Genomic DNA, 19,620 nt, shown 5'->3' with positions numbered 1-19,620 from the left:
AGCCAGTGTGCTTCGTATATAATCTTTTTCTGAAAAGCCAGTGCCCCAGGTAAATGGCATATTTTAATGTGCTGTGGAGTTTAATTTTAAGGGCTTTGGGAAGAAGTTAGCTAAGAGCTAAGACTTCTGTTTCTTTGAATGTCTACATCCTGATTTTTAGAAATGTTTTGTTGTCGGGGGGAGGTGGGGAGGATGTGTTGTTATGCCTTTTTTTCTCCTTCATTTGCAAAATATGAGTTAAGTTTTTCACATCTGAAATACTGTATGCATTTGCTATCTTGAAAGTTCATCATCTGCTGATTTAGCGAAGTGGTGAATAAAATATATTTCAGTTGGTTTGCCTTTGGAGAAAACCTGTGTGCAGTTCATGATTTGTCTCTTTTGACGGCAAACTACAGTTATTTTGTCATGCCAGATAAAATGCAACTCTCAGCTCAGGCATTAGAGGAAGCTAGACTTTTTCACATCTCTCCTGGAGAAAGGAAAGATATAGAGCCACATGTACTGCAGACTACTGACTGGATGTTTGTTTATTGTGACATCTTTTGCTTTTTTTGTTGTTGTTTTTAAGTTTATTAACAAGTCACTCAATGCAGTCACACATTCTTCTAATAAATATGCCTCAGAGGCAATGGAAACCATGGTAATTCAACTTTTTTTTTGTGAACTGTTATCAGTGTATATTAGATATGTGAAAGGATATCTTTGAGACTTTCAATGAAGACATAGGAATGGTGATCCCATAACAACTAGTTACCTTTTTGATTTGGACAGGGTGGAAAGTGCAAGACAAAATTTTTTAAATAATTTTTCGGCCTCTTCCTACCACTTTGAAATAAAAACAGAGGCTTGTATATATTCAGCTACCAACATTTTTTTCCACTTAATGAAAAGGAATTTATTTTAAGTAAACTGCTGAGCATAAGAAACAGTAATCAGTCTGGGAACCATTTGGATGCTGGTTTTCCTGTTCTCTTTCAGAAGCATACATGCAATAATAAAAATCTCCTCCTTTTAAGTCCTCTTTAAATAGCCAAGCATGGGCTATTTATAATTCTTCTACCTGTTTTATGAAATCAGTATCTTAAGAGTAAAATTACTTTAGACAATTTTGGAGCTATTCATCCACATTGGTTATGCATGTGAGCTGGTCTCATTGAGTATTCTAGCAGATAGTTGGCATCACTAGGGCTTGGGATCAGCTTTTAGAGTTGTAAATTCACACTATTGGTATTTAATTAAATTGCTATTAAATAGCAGTTCTCGTTCAGACCTTAAATCTTTAGTCTAATGATATAGCCTAATTGCATCTAAGTCTTGATACCTATCTGAAAACAATTTATAAAACAGAGCAGCCTAATTTTGACCTCTAGGTTGGGCATATAGACCCTTCCTCCGGACCAAAATATAATGGATTCAGTTGCAGCATTTTTGTCTCTCCAGCTGTAATAACTAAGACAAGTGCTCAATGGGAAATGACTTTTAGTTCCTAAAACTGAGAATCCTTTATTAGAAAAAAAATAGTTTCCCATCAATGGATGCATGCCACAACTCAAAGCAAAGATGCAAAAAGCACTTGCAAGCTGCCCCTGAACCATACAATTAGAGAACATAATGCTGAGTGCATGAACATAATAAAATTTTGGGAGTATAGTATGTATGTTATTGGGTAATTATGCTTAGGTTGCAGACAGGAAATGAAGAATTGAGTTCTCATTGACTACATTTCATTGACTTCCTGTATGGCTTAAGGGAAATCACGAAGTTTTTATGTCTTTAGTTTTTCATCTGTAAAACTGGGACAGTTCTTATGTACCTGTATCTTAGTGTGAAGGTGAAAGGTTCTGCAGTGTTTTTGCATATGTGTCTGACAGGGGAAGTTATTGCTGTTGTGTTTTCATGATATTCTAGCAAAACCAGAACTGTTACTGAAAAAAATATATCCCCCAGATCCTGTCATCTTCAGGTCAAAGCAATCTTTGACTGCAGAACTGGTACACCAAAACCAAAAGTTACTACTTGCTATCTTCATAGTACCAGCTACCTCTTCTGTCTCCCTGAATGTTTGGGAGAATAGATTACCTCTAATGTTTTATGAAAGGACTTTAGTTGTTGAGAATGCATCCTTCTTTTGCGATGGATGGTAGAACTTGGGCCAGGGCTGATGACAAGGACTTGCCAGGCTAAGTTGTCTACCTCCGCTCATCACAAGTGTGTTAAATTCACTCCTTTTGCCAGCCTAGCCAGGCACGTGCTGCACACCTCCCTGCAGGACTTTCACTTGAGCTCTTTTGCCAAGCTTTGTGTATTCCAGAAGTTGAAGTTTGTTCATAGCTGACTGAAGGAGTCTCAGTTGTCTAATTTCTGATCAGAGCAATTTCTACCTCATGTAATGGAAAGTCAGAAGCTTCATGCTTCTGTTGATTCTAAACAAGAATATTCTGTGTTCTTCTAAACAAAAATAATGACTGTATTTTGGTGTTTCTAAATACAAATTCTATACAGAAAGGAGTATACAATAATTAAGTTTTTTTCATATTTGAAAATTCTGGATCCTTGCAAAGTAATAAGGCAGTCACACTGAATATACTTTTCTGATTTGGTTGGAGCCAATCTGATACCTCATCCCTTAACTTAATCCTGCAAATCACTAAACTGATATTGACGTTGTGCCCTTAATAACCACATCAATTGATGACTTCAATGGAACAGGCTTGATTCTGTATTGCTCTCCTCATCATAAAGTAGTGGTGTGCTTTTGGAGTACTGGGAGGTGGACGTATGATACTAAATCAGAAGTAGTTTTGATTCTTTTCTATCTTGATGATATTCCAGTCTCTCAGCTTGCAGTTCTAAAAGTTTGTTCAAATAGAGATCTCTATTCTCCCTTCCTTTTACACTTGAGCAAAAACAAACCTGGGGCAGTCCTGGAATGCAGAACAGTTGCCTCTTGGAATAATTCCTTTAATAATTGAAGCTAATACACATGCTTTTAAAATTATAGTTTTTAAGAGTTTCAAACCATAAGCCTTACATTTTTCTAATACCTTTTTTTATTTATTTCATGATTTCTTTTAACCGTCTGTGAAACTATATGTGGTTGAACATTAAATAAATTAATAAAGAAATGAAGAAAGATTTTTTTGAAGGGAAAAAGATGAGTTTTTAAGATGTGATATTTATCTCTGTTGTCAAATTAAATACATTTAAATATGTTCACAATGAATATATTCATATTCAGACATCAGAGGCTTAAACTTTGTGAACTTTAAGTCAATAATAATAATGCAGCAATGGTGTTTATCTTCAAATCTTCCACTAGAGAATACCTATGTTTGATTAATTTGTTACCCTAGAGAATTTTATATTATTTTCTACATTGATAATTATATTTAAAAACTGTATTTTAATGTTTGCAAAAAGCCTTTTGAAGGAATTTCCAGACTTTGAATTAAAAAAAAAAAAAAGTTTAATGGTACAAGGCTACAAAGCGATATCTGTCTGACAGAAATACTGGAAATCTACGTGCTCTTTGATTGTGCTTTTTCCTCATGCCTGCTGAAAGCTTTTGTTTAAAAAAGAAAAAAAAGGCATAACAGAAGTAGTCAATTGTTATCTCAACGTACAGTATAATAAATGCATTTGTTTGCTATTGTTTATACCATTCATCTAGTTTGATCTCAATTTTTTATATTATGCTAATTACTTCATCAGTAATTATCACGTGCTATCAACAGCAGTGGTGGGTCTGAAGTACTGTATCTTTTTGAGAGTGGGGAAAAATATTGATATTCTCGTTCACTTGTAAAAAGTTGTCACGGTAATTTTTGTTGCTGAAAAGTTAGTGCAGTTAGTGTATTATTCAGTCCTGTCAACTTTTCAATATGCAAACATTTTTCTTGTGTTATATGCGTAATAGGAAAAGAACTGAATACACATTTTAATGCGAAGTTTGTTAATCTTAGTGCAGCGCAGGCACGAGTTTCCTATATCATGGAGGGGGTTTTGTACTTTTGCTTTAAAAATAACTTTGCTGTCATATGTAATAAGTGGTGCTGAAATTGGTTTCAATTATCAAAGATGTGAATGACACAATGGATGCTTATGTACTGTGCCTGTTGAATCCATAAACACTGGTGCTGAACAAACTTCTATTTTTTTTCACATTTCCTGATTTTTCTGTCAGCTTTGTCTTTCATGGGTCACTCAATAAACACTACTCTGGTTGACTCTTTTGTGATGCCATATGTCAATCAAAATCAAGTGCCTGCTTCTTAGCAAGGAGAGAAAATAAGCTTGCTTTATTTAAGTTTGCCTGTGCTTTCTGCTGAACAGTGCCTTGCATTTTGTTTCATTCCTAGTATTTTTGCCTTGAGCTATGCAGTGGAAGAGTTTGGGATTGAAGAGAGCAGTGTTCAATGAAAGCAAAGGAGGAGATAAAGAGAATTGAGAGAGAAGTGAAGAACAGGATTTGAAGCTGTTCTTTAAGGATATTTAATTTGAACACATCTGTTTAAAAAAAAAGGGGGCGGGAAGAGGGATGAAAGGATCTTGTGAATCTCATTTCACATTAGGTAAAAATATTTCTTTTTACTTAATCGTGTCATAACTAATCCTGTTGGTATGAGATTAGAAAACCACTGAAAGTCATTGTTTGGCATAAATACTTTTTTTTTCTAATGAGAGAATGGATGTGTAATTTTTAAAAATAAATTCTGCCCACTGCTGATACGAATACCATGTTAATCACCACACAGAGTGGTTGCTAAGTGTGTACATTAACATTGTGAAAGCCAGTGAGCATGAGAAGTTCGTTATATCAGAATTGCAGAATGCAATAAAATGTGCATCAACTAACTGTACATAGTCTTAAATGAATTTGTATTTTTTTGCTGTAGTTGATAGTGTTGTAAGTATCACATTTCTTATGAGAGTCAAGTGTGTCTTCTGTGGAGGCCTTCTGTTTGTATAGACTTTTGTGAAGCCCTTAACATCTTCTGGAGTCTTACTTTGCCCTGAATGAGACCAGTTGGAATTTTATATCCTATTGCTGCTGTTCTTCACCCTTTGGGTGCAGGGGGATGGTTGCTAGCTTCAGACTAAACAGAATTCCTGCATTCCTCTGGAAAGACATGGTTCTTTCTCCCTCTGAAAAGGAATGGAAGCTGAGTGTAAATTTTATTTTTATTTTTACTTTTTTCATTTTCCTCTTTTATACTTAGCCATTTTCCAGAAAAATCCCTGAATGACACTTGCATTTCAGAAGTCTGAAATCACCTGTGAAACTCCTGATGTTCCCTGCTTTGTCTTTCTGTAGTATTCCCAGATAATCTCCATATCTATTGAGCTTCAACCTCCCTAGGATGTGGATTTGTACAGAAATGGGAATGTACATTTTCTTCCTAGATTTCTGGAATATCACTTTTACTGCATCTGTTGGGGTGCAAGAACAAGTAAATAGAAGATGTATTTCAGCAACTTGCAAGTGATTTGAAGCACTGACATGATCAAGTGTGCATTTTTGTTTTCTTTTTCAGTGTTGAATCTAAGACATTGTTTTTGTTTTATCATTTTCTTTGAAAACAGAAATCTATTTCTCTTGGGGTATTTCAGTAATAGTAATGTGCCATTAAAATAAACAGAATTCAGATTTTTGAAAACAAGAAATGAATCAGAGTTAAGTACATAAGATAACAATATATCCTATAACAATATAACATTTGGAGAAGCCACAGTCTTCAAAAGAAATTCTTTAAGTTAGGACCTTTTATCAAACATCAGAGGAATAAGCTTGTTTTCTTAAGAGTCTAACTGAAAGGGGTTTTCCAGAGGATCCTAGAAATTAAAACCCTAGTCTGAATTTCCCAGTATTTCTACCTGACAAAGGTGAAAAAGGTATATTTTTAATTTTCTTCCAATTCAACCCATGAAAACTACTCATCATTAGACTATTTTCATTGTGTTAGTCCTGCTGTACTTAAGGGCTTGTCCTGAACATATTTTGCTTCTAGCTTTCACAAGCATTTGAAGTGCAACTGATTGTATATGAGCCACAGCAATAGCAGAGAATGTGTTTCCCTTCTAAAAATTTTAAGCAAAACACATTTCTATGGTTTGACTCTCTATAACATGATATAGTTCTGAACTTTGCTTTGCATGTGTTGTCTCACCTAATTTCTCATTCAGTAAATGTCATTCAGGCTGCAAGGTTATACCTCTTTTTAAAGAAAGTATATATGTTTTTAAGGGCAATGTTGGCTAGTCTCACATGCCAATATTAAAATTCGTGGGTACAGAAGTTAATGGTTGGTACCAACAAAATAATGTTTTATGAGCTGCTAGAAGTGTTTCAGAACTTAAGGGGGGAAAAAAAAGCATTTACTTCTTTACTCATTGAAGGCTGACTTGGATTCAAAGGACAAGTGAGGTATAATTTGATCAGAAATGTTGGCCGTGTTACTGTTCCTCCTGGCCTGAGTCCATAACCTGATGCCTGTTACACAGGATTGTGAGCTCTTCCCCTCCCTGCTACTTCGTGGGCAGCAGCATTAGGTCATGTCTGTGCTGAGCTTGTGAGCACTGGGGAATGGCTGATTCCTTTCCAACTGGACTGGAAGGTGGCTGGCTCGACTCCTGGTATTCTAAACTAATAATGAAGTGTGGGCTGGTCTTGTTGATTTCTACTAATTTAATAAATATAAAATATATGTATTTAAAAGTCACTGTGTTTTGCAGTAGAATTTTAAACTGTTTCTTTCACACAAAACAATCCTAATTTATTTCCTGAAAGTATGATTTTTATAGCAACATCGGAAAAGGTTACCGAGTGCACTGGTTATGTACATTGATTGTTTTAGTGTTTCTTTGGGGTCACTGTCGCAAAAAGCTGCAGGTTCGAGTTGTTCTAATCTAGCCCTAGTACTATGGTACCTTGAGAGTTGGTCGAATAAAATCGGGGTATTTGTCCACCATCCATTCTCATACAGATGCAACACACCTCCAGACTACATGCGAACAATGGTTCTTTCCCTTCATAAATTTCTGGTGCTAATGACACACGTACTTTTATAGGGACTATATTGCTAGATATCTCTCAGCTGAGAGATCTCATTTTGAGTACAACTGGTTTTTGAAAAATGGCTCCCAGTGTTGTAGCACCATCTCAAGGTTTTTAGTAGCATTAATTATTTCCAGGGAGTGCACATAGCTCTTCAGAGTAAGCAAGAAAGCAATCATTGCTGGGTAATTCCTTAGAAAACAAATACTAAAATACTGTTACAGTGCCTGATATTTCTAAGCACAGAGTACTGTCCATAGTTGAGAGGGTCGCAGTTTTTATTTGAAGCAAGTGAGTAGCATAGCTTCTATTAGTGTCTGAATAATATGATATCACCGTAGTGCATATAAATAGCATACAGAAGTATATAATATCAAACCTCTGATACTGGAGAAGGCAAATAAATTTTCTGGAAGACATAAGGATGCTTAAACCTTTCTAAAGTATAATCTGTTAGCAGTAGAAAGTCTTTACAATGATATTAGGATCATGAAGTAGTGCTTTTAATTACTTTTAGAAACTGCTCATAACGCTATCCTTTGCTTCATATCAACATAAAGAGGGATGTAGAAATTTCTCCATCACAGCAAAAGGAGGCTGTGAAGGTCTTGAAAGACAGATTTGTTGTCTGGAGAGTTTTCTGTCATTTGCAACTTGATTTCATTCTCTAGCTTGAATATATTTTACATCTGAGAGGTATTGGTAGCTTTGAGACATGTTTACTAAAACAGCTGCACTGTCTTATGTTTATCTTGATCTGTTACACTTACCTTTCAGCTTTTTCCTCATCAGTGCCTTGACATAGGTGTTGGGATGTGCATTCCAAGTGGTATTTCTGTTAGGTGTTGGTACTAAAGAGTTTGTGCATGGCTTGCTTTGTTGTACTTTTTTGCTCTTTTGTATTTGTCTGTTTTTAATGTGACTGTCAAGCGCCAATCAAGTTAAAAGATGCAAATAATCTTTGAGAGACCTGAGGATTCCTTGTTAGGAGCAGGAGTTCTTGGCCAAAGAAATAACAGTTGAATCTTTTTCCTTTTTCCTTTTTCCTTTTTCCTTCTTCCTTCTTCCTTCTTCCTTCTTCCTTCTTCCTTCTTCCTTTCTTTTCTTTTCGCCAAGTTGTTTGCATTACTTGAATTTACTTGAATTTTACTTGCATTTACTTGAATTTTACACAAAGTATTGTATCCACAATCTTAAATCTTCAGATAAATGCCACTTTCACTTACAAACCTGAGGAATCGTGAGCACTGATCTTTCTTCCATTAGCATAAGTATTTCAGGATGCTTTATTTTGGGTTGTAATATACCCTTTCCCATTTTATTTGTAGTATAGTTGACTGATTTGCTTCTGAGTTTACTCTTAGCAGAAATGGAAATAAAGCTCTTGCTGAATCAAGTCTCATACAAAGAACTGTTTAGAAAGATTTGGCCAAATCTATATATTTCCTTACCTTCTTTGCTGTACTCCAGTCTACTAATTATTGTGGAGATGATGATGAATGTCTCAATTTTGATTTGCGTGGCTGTGTATTTCTCCTACTGAAGAATAATCATCATTTTAAGGAGCGAGACTGAAAGCTATGGAAACAGCATTCTACCCAACCATTGTCACAGACTTGCTATTTTTTATTCTAATTAATTTTTAAACAAACAAACAAAAAATATATATATAAAAGAGTGACCAAGAATTGTGAATTTGTGAGTCAACTTCCAAATGCCCTGGAGTGAGCCAGTGTCCTTTCTCAAAAGCAGGAGTTTTGAGTACTGTGCATTTTTAGCTCTTTTTGCCTTCCTCCATCATAAAGAAAAATGTTATATTTACATTAGTAAATTTTAACTTTGTATTTCTTCATGGAAAATCAAATTCTGTATTTTGCAGCTATACTTGTCAAAGAACAGAAAATTTGGATGTTTCTAAACAATTTTGGTATTTTATTCTCATATCCACCAGTATTCGTCTGGTACTACTGTTCTGTTTACATAAATACATCGGTGTGTGTGTGAGCTGGAATCCTCTAGTTCTAGTACTTACCCAACTGATGACAAAAGGAAGGAATATATAGAACGTAATTATTAAGAGAAGCTACATCTTCAGAAAGACATTAGTATAAAAATATTTTTTTATTGGTTTTGTTGGTTTTCTTGTTTGTTTTAGGACATTTTCTCTTTATTCAGAAAAAAAGCTATGATTCACTAGTAATACATTAGTAAGTATAGATTGTTGTTTCATCTGCTAAATGTTCTATTAAGCTTTGTGTTTGTGAGGTTGAGACAGTGTGCAACTATGTGGACTTTTGCATGCGGACTATATAGGGTGGAGTAATTGTGGTGAAATCTGCACTCACTTTTAATGCAACTTTTTTTAATGTATGTTACAACAAAATGTCATTGTAAGTGATATCATAATAAAACACATTCACATTTTCTTGGAATGAAGGTCTAAGAGGTGCACTGGCATAAGTTTTAGGCTCCTTATAGGTATTAACCAATCACTCATTAATGAACTACCAATATTAGTAAATAGAAGTTGATGCTGTTGGCATGTTAAATTTAATTATGAGAACTTTAAAAGATCTGAATGGCTTTAGAAGTTTAAACAAAGTAGTGGATGAAGTGTTTGGTGCCTTGGCTCAATTCCAGTCTGGTGTCCTAAATGAATGCATCACAAAACCACAACAGATCAACTCAGATTTACATGAGTGACATATAAGAGCCCTGAAGCTAAGCCAACATAGTGATTGAATTAGCTCCTGCATTCAGAGAGGCTTCTCCCTCCAGGTCAGACTTCTAAGCACTGATGGATATGTGTGGGGAACTAGAAGTTATAGATTGAAGTATGCCTGTGTTGTGAAGGGAAAGAAATCTTAGAGTTTCAGTACTTTTATCTTTGACAGGTGTGATAGATTTTCTTTCTTTTTTTTTTTTTTTGAAGGGGGGTAGGGCAAAAGAGGAAGCGTTATTAACAGTAATGGAAAAAATGGAAGAATTTCCTTTAGTGGTGCTTCTGTCAAGGACCTGCCAGTCTCCCTAGAAATCTGTTTAAAACCTGAAACACATCATTGCTGCAGGGTTGATATGTACCTAATGTATTATCCACACTTAGTTTGTTCTTCTAGTATCTGTACTGTAGTATGATGCTAATATATAGGACAATTTCACAAATGCGTATGTGGGTGAAAAAGAACAGCATTTGTGATCTTTTCTCCAAATACCTTATTTGAAAACACTGTCTTATTTTTAATCACTCAAAGTGAGGTTATATATAAATGTCAGATAAAGGACAGTGGATGAACAGAAAGATTACTCCTTTAAACAAAGCATTATGTGTTTAATGTAGTTTTGTTTTTTAAGTAATTTGGATAAATAGTTATTAAACAAGAAAGAAAAGCTGATGTGAGGAGAGACTTATTCTCTAGGGATTTTTATTGTGACAGAAGTGTGGCAAGAAAAACATTAAAGACATTTAAAAAAAGCATTCTACTGTTTGATTTTAACAGGTACCATCACGTAAGTTATTGATAAGTTCCAGCAAGGATAGCATTAACGTTACATAAGTAAGAACTTTAAACAATAGTATGCTTCAATATTTCAGTAACCTGATATCTCCATTTTTGTTTCTCAGCATGATGTATCACAGACCTTGCTCAAAGCAACTCTGGACAGTGTGGTTGAAGAGTGTGTCAGCTTTGTGGGAGTTGATATTAACATCTGCTCAGAAATACTATTAAGGTGAGTCAAACATTTTCCTATTCCAGTAATTACATGAGTGTGGATCACAGAGTCTCTGTTTAGTCTGCCATCTGACTTTAACTCAGCTGGAGCAAATGGGTCTTGTTTTAAATTTCCAATTACATGAAAATGACACAGTAACACAGTATTTCACTGTCCTTGGAATTCAGTTTTTACGTTATGTGTGAGTCTCCAAATAAAACTATACCTTGGAGGAAAATGGGTTAAAAAATTTGAACCAACACTGCAATTTAGAAAAACTTCAATATAACCAATGTGTACTTCTGCAGTAAGGATTTTGCAAATGTACCTTCTGTCCATTCAAAGGTATTTTTGTATGTACTAAGCAAAGAAGGATGTAAAAATCTAGTGGTCAAAGGAGAAAGGGAAGAATTTAAGGGGAAATTTTTTTGTAAGTGGATTCTTTTTTTAATGTGATTTTTTTTAAGTAATTGTTCCATAATTATTTGGAAAAATATTCTGGATTTTATTTGTCTGGGTTAAAAAATCAATCTCATTCTCTTGATTGTAATGCTTTCCTATGCATCAAGCGCACTTCTTGCTAGATATTACACTTAGGGTGACAACATTACAGCACCTGCATGACTTTTGAGTGTTTCACTGTCAAAGACTTAAGATCATCAAGTACTTTGACAGTGAAAATAAGCTATGTTTCCTAATGTTTCTATGAAATTTTTGGAGTAAATTCTATGCCTAATATTTTGTCTATGGTTAAAGAGGTGTCTCAGTTTTTGCCAACTTTGGATTTCTTTTTCTACTTCTGCTTAAAAATGAAAATAGCAGATTTATTTTTTTTCTTCTCATTCCCAATTTCAGCTATTTCTGCCAGGTTTGTTTTTTCTAGATTCAGTTTTATTCCACAAACAGGTCTCTTAAAGCAATGATATCTGATATTTGGAGCCATGTGGGCATGTGGGTGACATTTACTTCTCCAGAAGTAAATACCCAACACAGTTTTTATTTCTTCTGTGATTGTTGCACTTTGGATATAACTTTGTGTGTATGTACATATAGAAGAGGTGCAACAGACACACTGCTTCCTGAAGGAATGTGGCTTACTGCAGTTACACTGTACAGACATGTTCTCTGCCAGATCTAAGTTGCCCTCAGAACAACTCATGAAGTCAGTTCCAAGCTGGTCTTATATTTCAAGAGCAGCTGAGAGAAAAGGAACAAGCTGTGTGGATCTGTGAAATCGTGTAAGGAAGGCAAGCTGCTCTCAGCTACCCTCCTTCTGGGTAGCAGACGCCAGTGCCTCATGTTGGAGCAAGGTGTTGCGGTATCACTGGAAGATAATAGCTGAGAGGGGGCTACTCTCACAGGAGTAATTCGTCTGTCCTGAACCTTCCTCCCACGTAGTTTCCTGAAGAGGGCAGCTGGGGGCAGGCCATAAGACATGACAAATCAAACTGGTATTACAGAAATAGCCCACAGATCATAAATTATGAGTCCCTGGCTTACTAGTTAGGCATGTGCAGAACCCTATTGCTGTACGAAGTTTTGCTGACTGCATAGGATTCCTTCTACAGAATTCAGAGAAAAGATCCTTTTTTAGACTGTTCCTTTGCTCTAGGAGTTTCTTTACAACATTCTTAGCTGTGTTTAATTTTTGTAGACTTTTTTAAACCAAATTTTCTACTGTAATATGTGTACTTGAAATGGATAAGACTTGTATTAATGACTATTCAGTGGTGAAAATGTATTTTGTAAACTTTACTCTCAGACATATTGCAGGATTGAATGCCACCAGAGCTAGAAATATTATTGAATGGCGAGAAAAGAATGGACCATTTATAAATCGAGAACAGCTCAAGGAAGTTAAAGGTTTGGGTCCCAAAACTTTCCAACAGTGTGCTGGCTTCATCAGATTCAATCAAGACTATATAAAGACTTTCTGCAGGTAATAATAATAATTTTCCAAAGACTCCTTTACCTTCTGTTTTGTATTCAGATTTGAAACTTGAGAATACTGGGTCTTCAGACTTTGAAAGAAATAAATTAAATTCTTTAAGTCAGTTGTTGAACATAGCTCTTGCATTGCATCATCGTGGTTTATTAGTTAGTTCTCTAAGTTAGAGTCTCTATAAGAATACAAGTTTAATGGCAAATTCTTCAACTGAATCAACAGAAAAAACGTGACATGTGGCAGTGTCATTATCTATGAGGTATTAAAATCTTACAGGCCAGTGCTTCATATTTAACTTAGAGATTGTTAAATCCATTTCAGTATGGTGAAGATTGATACTCTGCAGAACACATTGGTAGTAAACTAGAGTGGATTTTTGGAGAGTTTCAATTCCAGTGCCTGGAGAGAGAAAGTTAAATAAGCTTTCTGGGCTAAGCTCTGCTGTACCTACAAAGCGTGATGCGACTGCTTGCTTTCTCAAATATGTAAGAAGCCCATTACTAACTCCAGTTTGTCAACACTGAGTCATACTTTTCCTTTCCATCTCACTTCCCTTTTCTGTACCAAGCCTTTTCCTCTTCGTTCTGCTTTTTTTCTTCGTCTAAAATGCTTCCTCTCCGTAACAGAAAACGCCCACTGTAGGACAGCAACTCTTTTCCTTCTCCTGTCTTTCTCATTTCTCTATCCAATATGAAGAACTAAGAAGGGACAGAGTGATAGCACCCTCCTCATCCTTTTGCTGCTTTCTCATCTCCAAAAAATATTTTCCAGGGAAGCACGTTATTCTTTTTCCAACCTTGTTCTCAGAAGCAATACTGTATTCCCAGTTGCTGCTGGCCAAACTGAACATGTGTAACTTCCAAGCAGGAGGTAGGCACATTAGGACTGGCCTACTGCCCGAGTGGAAGGGATACAGATTGGTTGCCCATCTGGCAAGAAGGCACATGCTGCAGGCCAAGTGGTGCACACTAATCACCAGAAGACCAAAGAACTTATTTTTGAGGCTGCAAATGATCGATAGGCCTTATGTTGAACAGATCTGTTCTAGTGAATGTGGCAGTACAGATAGAGGAAAAGAAGGCTGGTGCCATGTTGTTTGTTTTTTTTTTCTGAAGTTTACTGAGGAAATGTTTAACAACACCATTTTTTTTTTCCTTACTAGAGCACACTTCTGATGTTAGTCAGATTCCATAAAACTTGAGAACACTGTATAACTTGAAAAATCAGCTATAGCTTCGGTGTTTTAGGCCAGAATAAAGCTCTAAAGGCATTGCCTGCACAACAGTCCAAAAAGTTTCTGAAATGGGGAGGGTTTTATTTTTGTCCTCTCCAGTCATGTTGATGGCTATAGAGTGCTGTGTGAATTAGTTTTTGTACTTTGAACTTGCAAGTTAACAAATAGAATCACAGAATCCTTAGAGTTGGAAGGGACCTTTAAAGGTCATCCAGTCCAACTCTCCTGCAATAAACAGGGACACCTACAGCTGTATCAAGTTGCTCAAAGCTCCTCCAGCCTGGCCTTGAATGTCTCCAGGAACAGGACTTTCACCACCTCTCTGGGCAACCTGTTCCAGGGCCTCACTACCTTCACTGTAAAAGACTTTTTTTCCTAATATCTAACCTCAGTCTACCCCCATCTGTGTTTGAAATCATTTCCCCTTGTTCTGTCACCACAGACCCTGCTAAAGAGTCTGTCCCTTCGTTCTTGTAGCTCCCTTTGAGGTATTGAAGGGCCACTATATAGTTAACGGTTTTTAAATAGTTGTTATTTAAAATATTGGTATTGAAAGAAGCATCTGCACCTACATTTCTGCATATGTTCCATGGTAGAGCTTGAAGTGTGAATGCTATCTATAACAGGTCTTTTTCTTTCCTCTCCTCTGTTGCAGCATTGCTGTTATACATATAGTCCTCCTGCCATTTTGGGCAAATCTGTCCATGGGGCTCCCTGAGATTTTGTAACCTTTATTATCCTGCCAGTTAAAGAAAAACAGATCAACTCAAAGCTGAATCTAACCAACTAGGAGTCAAGATTGTAATCACTGTTTTAAGGAAGGCTGTATTAGGACACTTTTGCAAAACCAGAATATAGTAGTTTTGTTGAGAAGGACTTTCAACAATCATGAAGCCTAACTACTTGAGCATTTCAGAGCAAACCAAAAGTTAAAGCATCTTACAGAGAGCATTACCCAGATATCTCTTAAACACTGACAAGCTTGGGACATCTCTCCAGAAAGTCTGTTCCAGGGTTTGACCACCCTCACAGTAAATAAATGTTTCCTAATGTCCAGTATGAGCCTCCTCTGGCACAGCTTTGTACCATTCCCATCTTGCCCTCAGTTCCCAGGAGCAGAGATCCCTCCTGCTTCCCTTCTTAGGAAACTGCAGAGAACAGCGGGATCACCTCTAAGCCTCCTTTCTCCAGACTGGATGGCCCAAGTGTTGTAATTTCCTCACAAAACACGACTTCCTACCTTTCTTCTAGCTTTGTTAACTTCTTAAGGATGTTAAGGTCTGTGAAAGCATCCGTTTTATGCTGTGGATTCCAGGAGTGCACACAGTACTCAAAGTGAGGCCACACTGACAGTAGGCATAGAACAACAGGATCACCTCTTTTGACTAGCTGGCAATGCTGTATTTATTGCATCTCAAGACATGGTTTGCCCTCTTGGCTGCCTAGGTATGCTGCAGGCTCATGTTATACTTACTGTTGGCCAGCACCCCATGATCTCTTTTTACAGAGCATCTCTCCAGCCACTTGTTTTCCAGTCTACATATGTGATTAGTTATTCCATCCCAAGTGCAGAACATGACATTTACCTTTCTGGTACTTATTTCTAAATTCTGAAATAGTGGTAGGTTTGGCCTTTAGATTTTTACTGGTTTAAGTTTTTTTCATATTTGAAATTTTTCATATTTAAACCTGACCCATATTTAAGCATACATTTTTCAGAAACTTAAATATAGAGAATGAAATAATGTTATTCAAGGACTTTACTGAAACATTGTGACTTTGTTCTGCAATTTGCTTACCTGAAGACACTGTGAAAAAGATATTTTGTTATAATTTTTTCTAATTGTATCCCTTTTATTTTAAATGGCAATCTAAGGACTGACAATTTATTGTGAAAGTTTTCCTCACATGATCTTTATCAAGTAGGTAAATACAATTGTACCTATTTTACAGACAGAAGATACTATCCAGTTTGCAGACTAAACAGTAGGTTGTATATTGAGGAATTTTACACTATCAACACTTTCATGTTTCCGTTTTCTTATTTGTTTTAATATTTCAAATTGTTTTTTTACTTCATACGTTACTTTTTTTTTGTAATCTTGGCATTGCACAGAATTTTTGATGAAGCACAGTCTGTTTATTCTATATTAAATTTATTTATGCATACAACTATATGATAGATGTTTATGCTGTGATGTTGTTAAGATTCATCCACAGCAATCATTTAGGAGCAATATACTTTTTGATGAGAATGAATATCAGATAAAAGTCTGATTGCAATTTTAATGCTTAAGCACTGTGCTAGGATCTTGTTCAGCTAGAATGACGTGCCTATTTTTTTATTTCTGACAGTAATAAGAAAACTCAGCTTGGAAGTCATGCACTTTTCACTAAAGCAGGTACACAACTCACCAGTGAGAAACAAGGTAAAAAGAAGAGCAAGCCAACACCAAGTGCCTCATACCAACCCAATCCTTTGGACCAAACTTGTATCCATCCAGAGTCTTACAGCATTGCAATGAGGTAAGCAGTGGAAAAGTTTTTGAACCATCAATGTAAAAAAAAATGTAATTACTGTTTTGTTTTTTTCTGATAACAACCTCTTCAGTCTTTTGAGGCAGGCATATTTATCTTCTTAGGTAAAAGATTTGCATGCAAATTTTTAATTGTTTAGCAGCTTTTTGCTTTTAGTTTTCATACTTGTTTTTCAATAAGGAAATTAGTGAGTTTTCTAAAGTTTGCCAGATGTTTCTCTCATTATTCTTACTTCGTATCACCATTTTCCCCCTTATTGAGACTACTTTTTTCAATTTCCTTTTGTTTGGCAGCTTTTCTTATGCCAAATATTAGCATTAGGACTTTTAATTCTCAAAGTGTGGAAACCAATCATTTGTTCCAACTGATTTTATTCTTTACCCTTACCCTCAAATCCTATGTAAAGAATTTTTGGGGGATAACTTTTTTCATGTAGGAATACTTCCCATTTTTTCCATGCATTTAAACTTACCTGGCAATACCACTGACTTTATTAGGAAAAAATGTTTCCCTTTAGCAAATGCATCTGCAACTGGGTTTGACCACTTCATTGCTGAATTTTACACAAATACTGGAGAATGTTGTCTGGTATCTTTGAGTGCCCAGGTAGCAAGAAATTCTACTGAATTTGATGAAACTTAAAACATTTAGATGTTATTGAGGCCAACAGTGAAACAGCATATGCATCAAGTTTATTAGTAAGACATCTAATTTCAGAGAAGTCAGTGGATTATTTTAAAACATTGTAATATAGAGTACTAGCTCATTATATGCTCTGAGCAACTTAGTAGAAAGCATCTAATTCATCTTGTGCTTTATTATTGATTGTGCTTCATATATTATTTTGCTCAGGACCTTAAATAAAAAAATAATTGTATTTGTTCTTAAAAAATAATCTCATTGAAACACTGTGCAGATTTTCAGGCAGTGGTAGTTTAATACTTCTGTATCGTTAACAACTGCTTTTATTTCATGATTTGAGGTCAGCATTTGCCAAACAAACTTCCTTCTCCATGAATTTTGACCACAAAAATTTGTTTATGCATGATTGTTTGTGCACATAAATGCATGGGCATATATAAGCATGCCTCATTATTATGAAGCTCTACAATTAAATTCTGATGTTGCGAGATCTGATTAAGATGTCTATATTAAGTTTCCAAATACATGAATGTGATGGTGGTTTTAGTATGTGACCTTCAGCTAAAAGAAGAGAATGTTTTTTCTGTAGGTCACACAAAGTAATTAGGAACCCATGTGTGCCTCTCTTCAGGGAGGTACTGCAGCTGGTGAATGCTAGTATAAGATTTGATCTTTCCTATCATCAGTCCTGGTTGAAATTAGACTCAGCTTGTCCTCTTGAGAAAACATTATTTCCTACCATAAACCAGCACATATTTATTTTTGTAAGTGATTTGCGGTGAACAGGTTCTTTTCTTAAGGCATGCTGGAGATAATTTCATCAGCAGTTAAATGCTTTCAGGGTTCTCGTGATATCTGAGAATATTACTCCTGGAGAAACATCGTTCTGCTACCTGTTCATAACAAAACAATCTCTAAGCCCCAAAGAGAGATGCTGAATTTCTGAGTTTATGAAGCTCAGGTTTCTTATCCTTGCTTTTCTAGAATGCTTTCCCTACAGTGCATGCTTTGTTAGCTCTCTAGAAGAGGTAATTGCATATACAATTTCCTCTACATAGGTGAACGTTCTTTCCTTCTGCTGGGCACTTTTGTTTCTGTCTACTCCATGCCACATATCCTTCTCTTTTGGCCGTGATTCTTGGGCCAGTGTGAAGCTGAACACTAATGTCCCTACTCTTTTTACAATGCATAGGTAATTTTGGATTCCTATTTTCCTCCTTTCTCCATTTTTCTAACTCATCACCAATTGTTACTATTTCTCTGTCCTATCCATAGGTGAATAAATGAAATTAAAAAAATTTAAAAGACAAGATCCTGATATCAGGGATCCTACAATTAGGATTTAGAGTGTGAGAAACCTTAGTCATCCCTACTTTAGATTTTTCAGAGTGAATTTAATGTAGGTAAATAAACAAAACTAATGCTGATTTACCATATTGTATTTCATTCAATTTAAATATCAAGTAGTCAGGATTTGGTATTTATTTCATTTGGCTTTCCAGCTCTAGTACAACAATATAATCAAAAAAAGTGTTCATAGTGTTACCAGCTTTGCTTAAGCACTGGTTGATGTGAAAAGACTACTTCAGGGCAGAAAACTGTAGTCAGTTAGTGGTAGAATACTGTAGGGTTTTATCTAGTACTATGCCATCACAGAAGCTAAATTAACACAGGTTAATTTATATCTGAAATAGTGAATAGTATTGCTGTATGGGGTAGTTCACATATTCACACACAACTGAAATTCCGGAGACAGTTTTAGTAGGTGGTTGGAGTTGCAAGCTTATGCGAGGGGACTGACACCTATTGTCCTGCCAACATTGCTTAGAGATATATTGGAGTTTCTTAGAATAAGCTCACTGTCAAACTTACTGGGCTTTGAGAGCTGCAAAGCCATTAGAGAAGTATGATGTGGCTACAGACCAATGCTATGTTTCATGTCATTTCTCTTTGTCTAGTGCAGTTTCTTGAAAGTAGGATTCCAGCTGTGCCATTGTCTGCTCTTTGTTTCTCACCAAGCACTTTGCCTTCCTTGACTGAATTTTCAGGTGAAATATTTAAATCCAAGTGCACATTGTAGGTATTATACCATAAAGTTTCATTATACAAAAAAATGTCAACTGATAACAAAACAAGTATAAAAATATAATAACATTTGTTAATGAAACACCTTAAGTAATAAGCATAGCATCTGTTCCTGTAATAGAATCAGTCTTTTCTATTTCCTTTGGACTTTTTCTGTTATCTTACTTCTTACAGTTAAATAAAAACATCTCAGAGTGTTTTCTATGAATGTAGTCTATGTTCAGTGTTATTTTTCTTTCAATAGAAAAATGTTTTCCTTGAAAGTTCATGAAATATAAAGGTGGTAACCTGGCATAGCTTGATCCCCCAAAGTAATGTGGGGAAGGGCAGGGGGGAAATATTTCTAATATTTTTATCTTGCAAATAGCCATTTGAAAAGAATAGCTCTGCAGCAAACTAGCAAAAAAA

At 35.7% G+C, this 19,620-nt stretch overlaps 1 protein-coding gene across 1 annotated transcript in view; it reads left to right on the top strand.

Moving 5' to 3' along the window:
• Positions 1-19,620, top strand: part of SRBD1 (S1 RNA binding domain 1) — a 124,076-nt gene that overhangs the window by 93,644 nt on the left and 10,812 nt on the right. Inside the window, exons 19-21 of the mRNA XM_010706778.3 lie at positions 10,680-10,786; positions 12,531-12,707; positions 16,303-16,473. Of these exons, the coding sequence (XP_010705080.1) occupies positions 10,680-10,786; positions 12,531-12,707; positions 16,303-16,473 (455 nt within the window). The remainder of the gene's footprint in view (positions 1-10,679; positions 10,787-12,530; positions 12,708-16,302; positions 16,474-19,620) is intronic.

This window comes from Meleagris gallopavo, chromosome 2 (assembly GCF_000146605.3).
Source record: "Meleagris gallopavo isolate NT-WF06-2002-E0010 breed Aviagen turkey brand Nicholas breeding stock chromosome 2, Turkey_5.1, whole genome shotgun sequence".
Lineage (NCBI taxonomy): Eukaryota > Metazoa > Chordata > Aves > Galliformes > Phasianidae > Meleagris > Meleagris gallopavo.
This window is presented reverse-complemented; position numbering and strand designations above follow the sequence as displayed.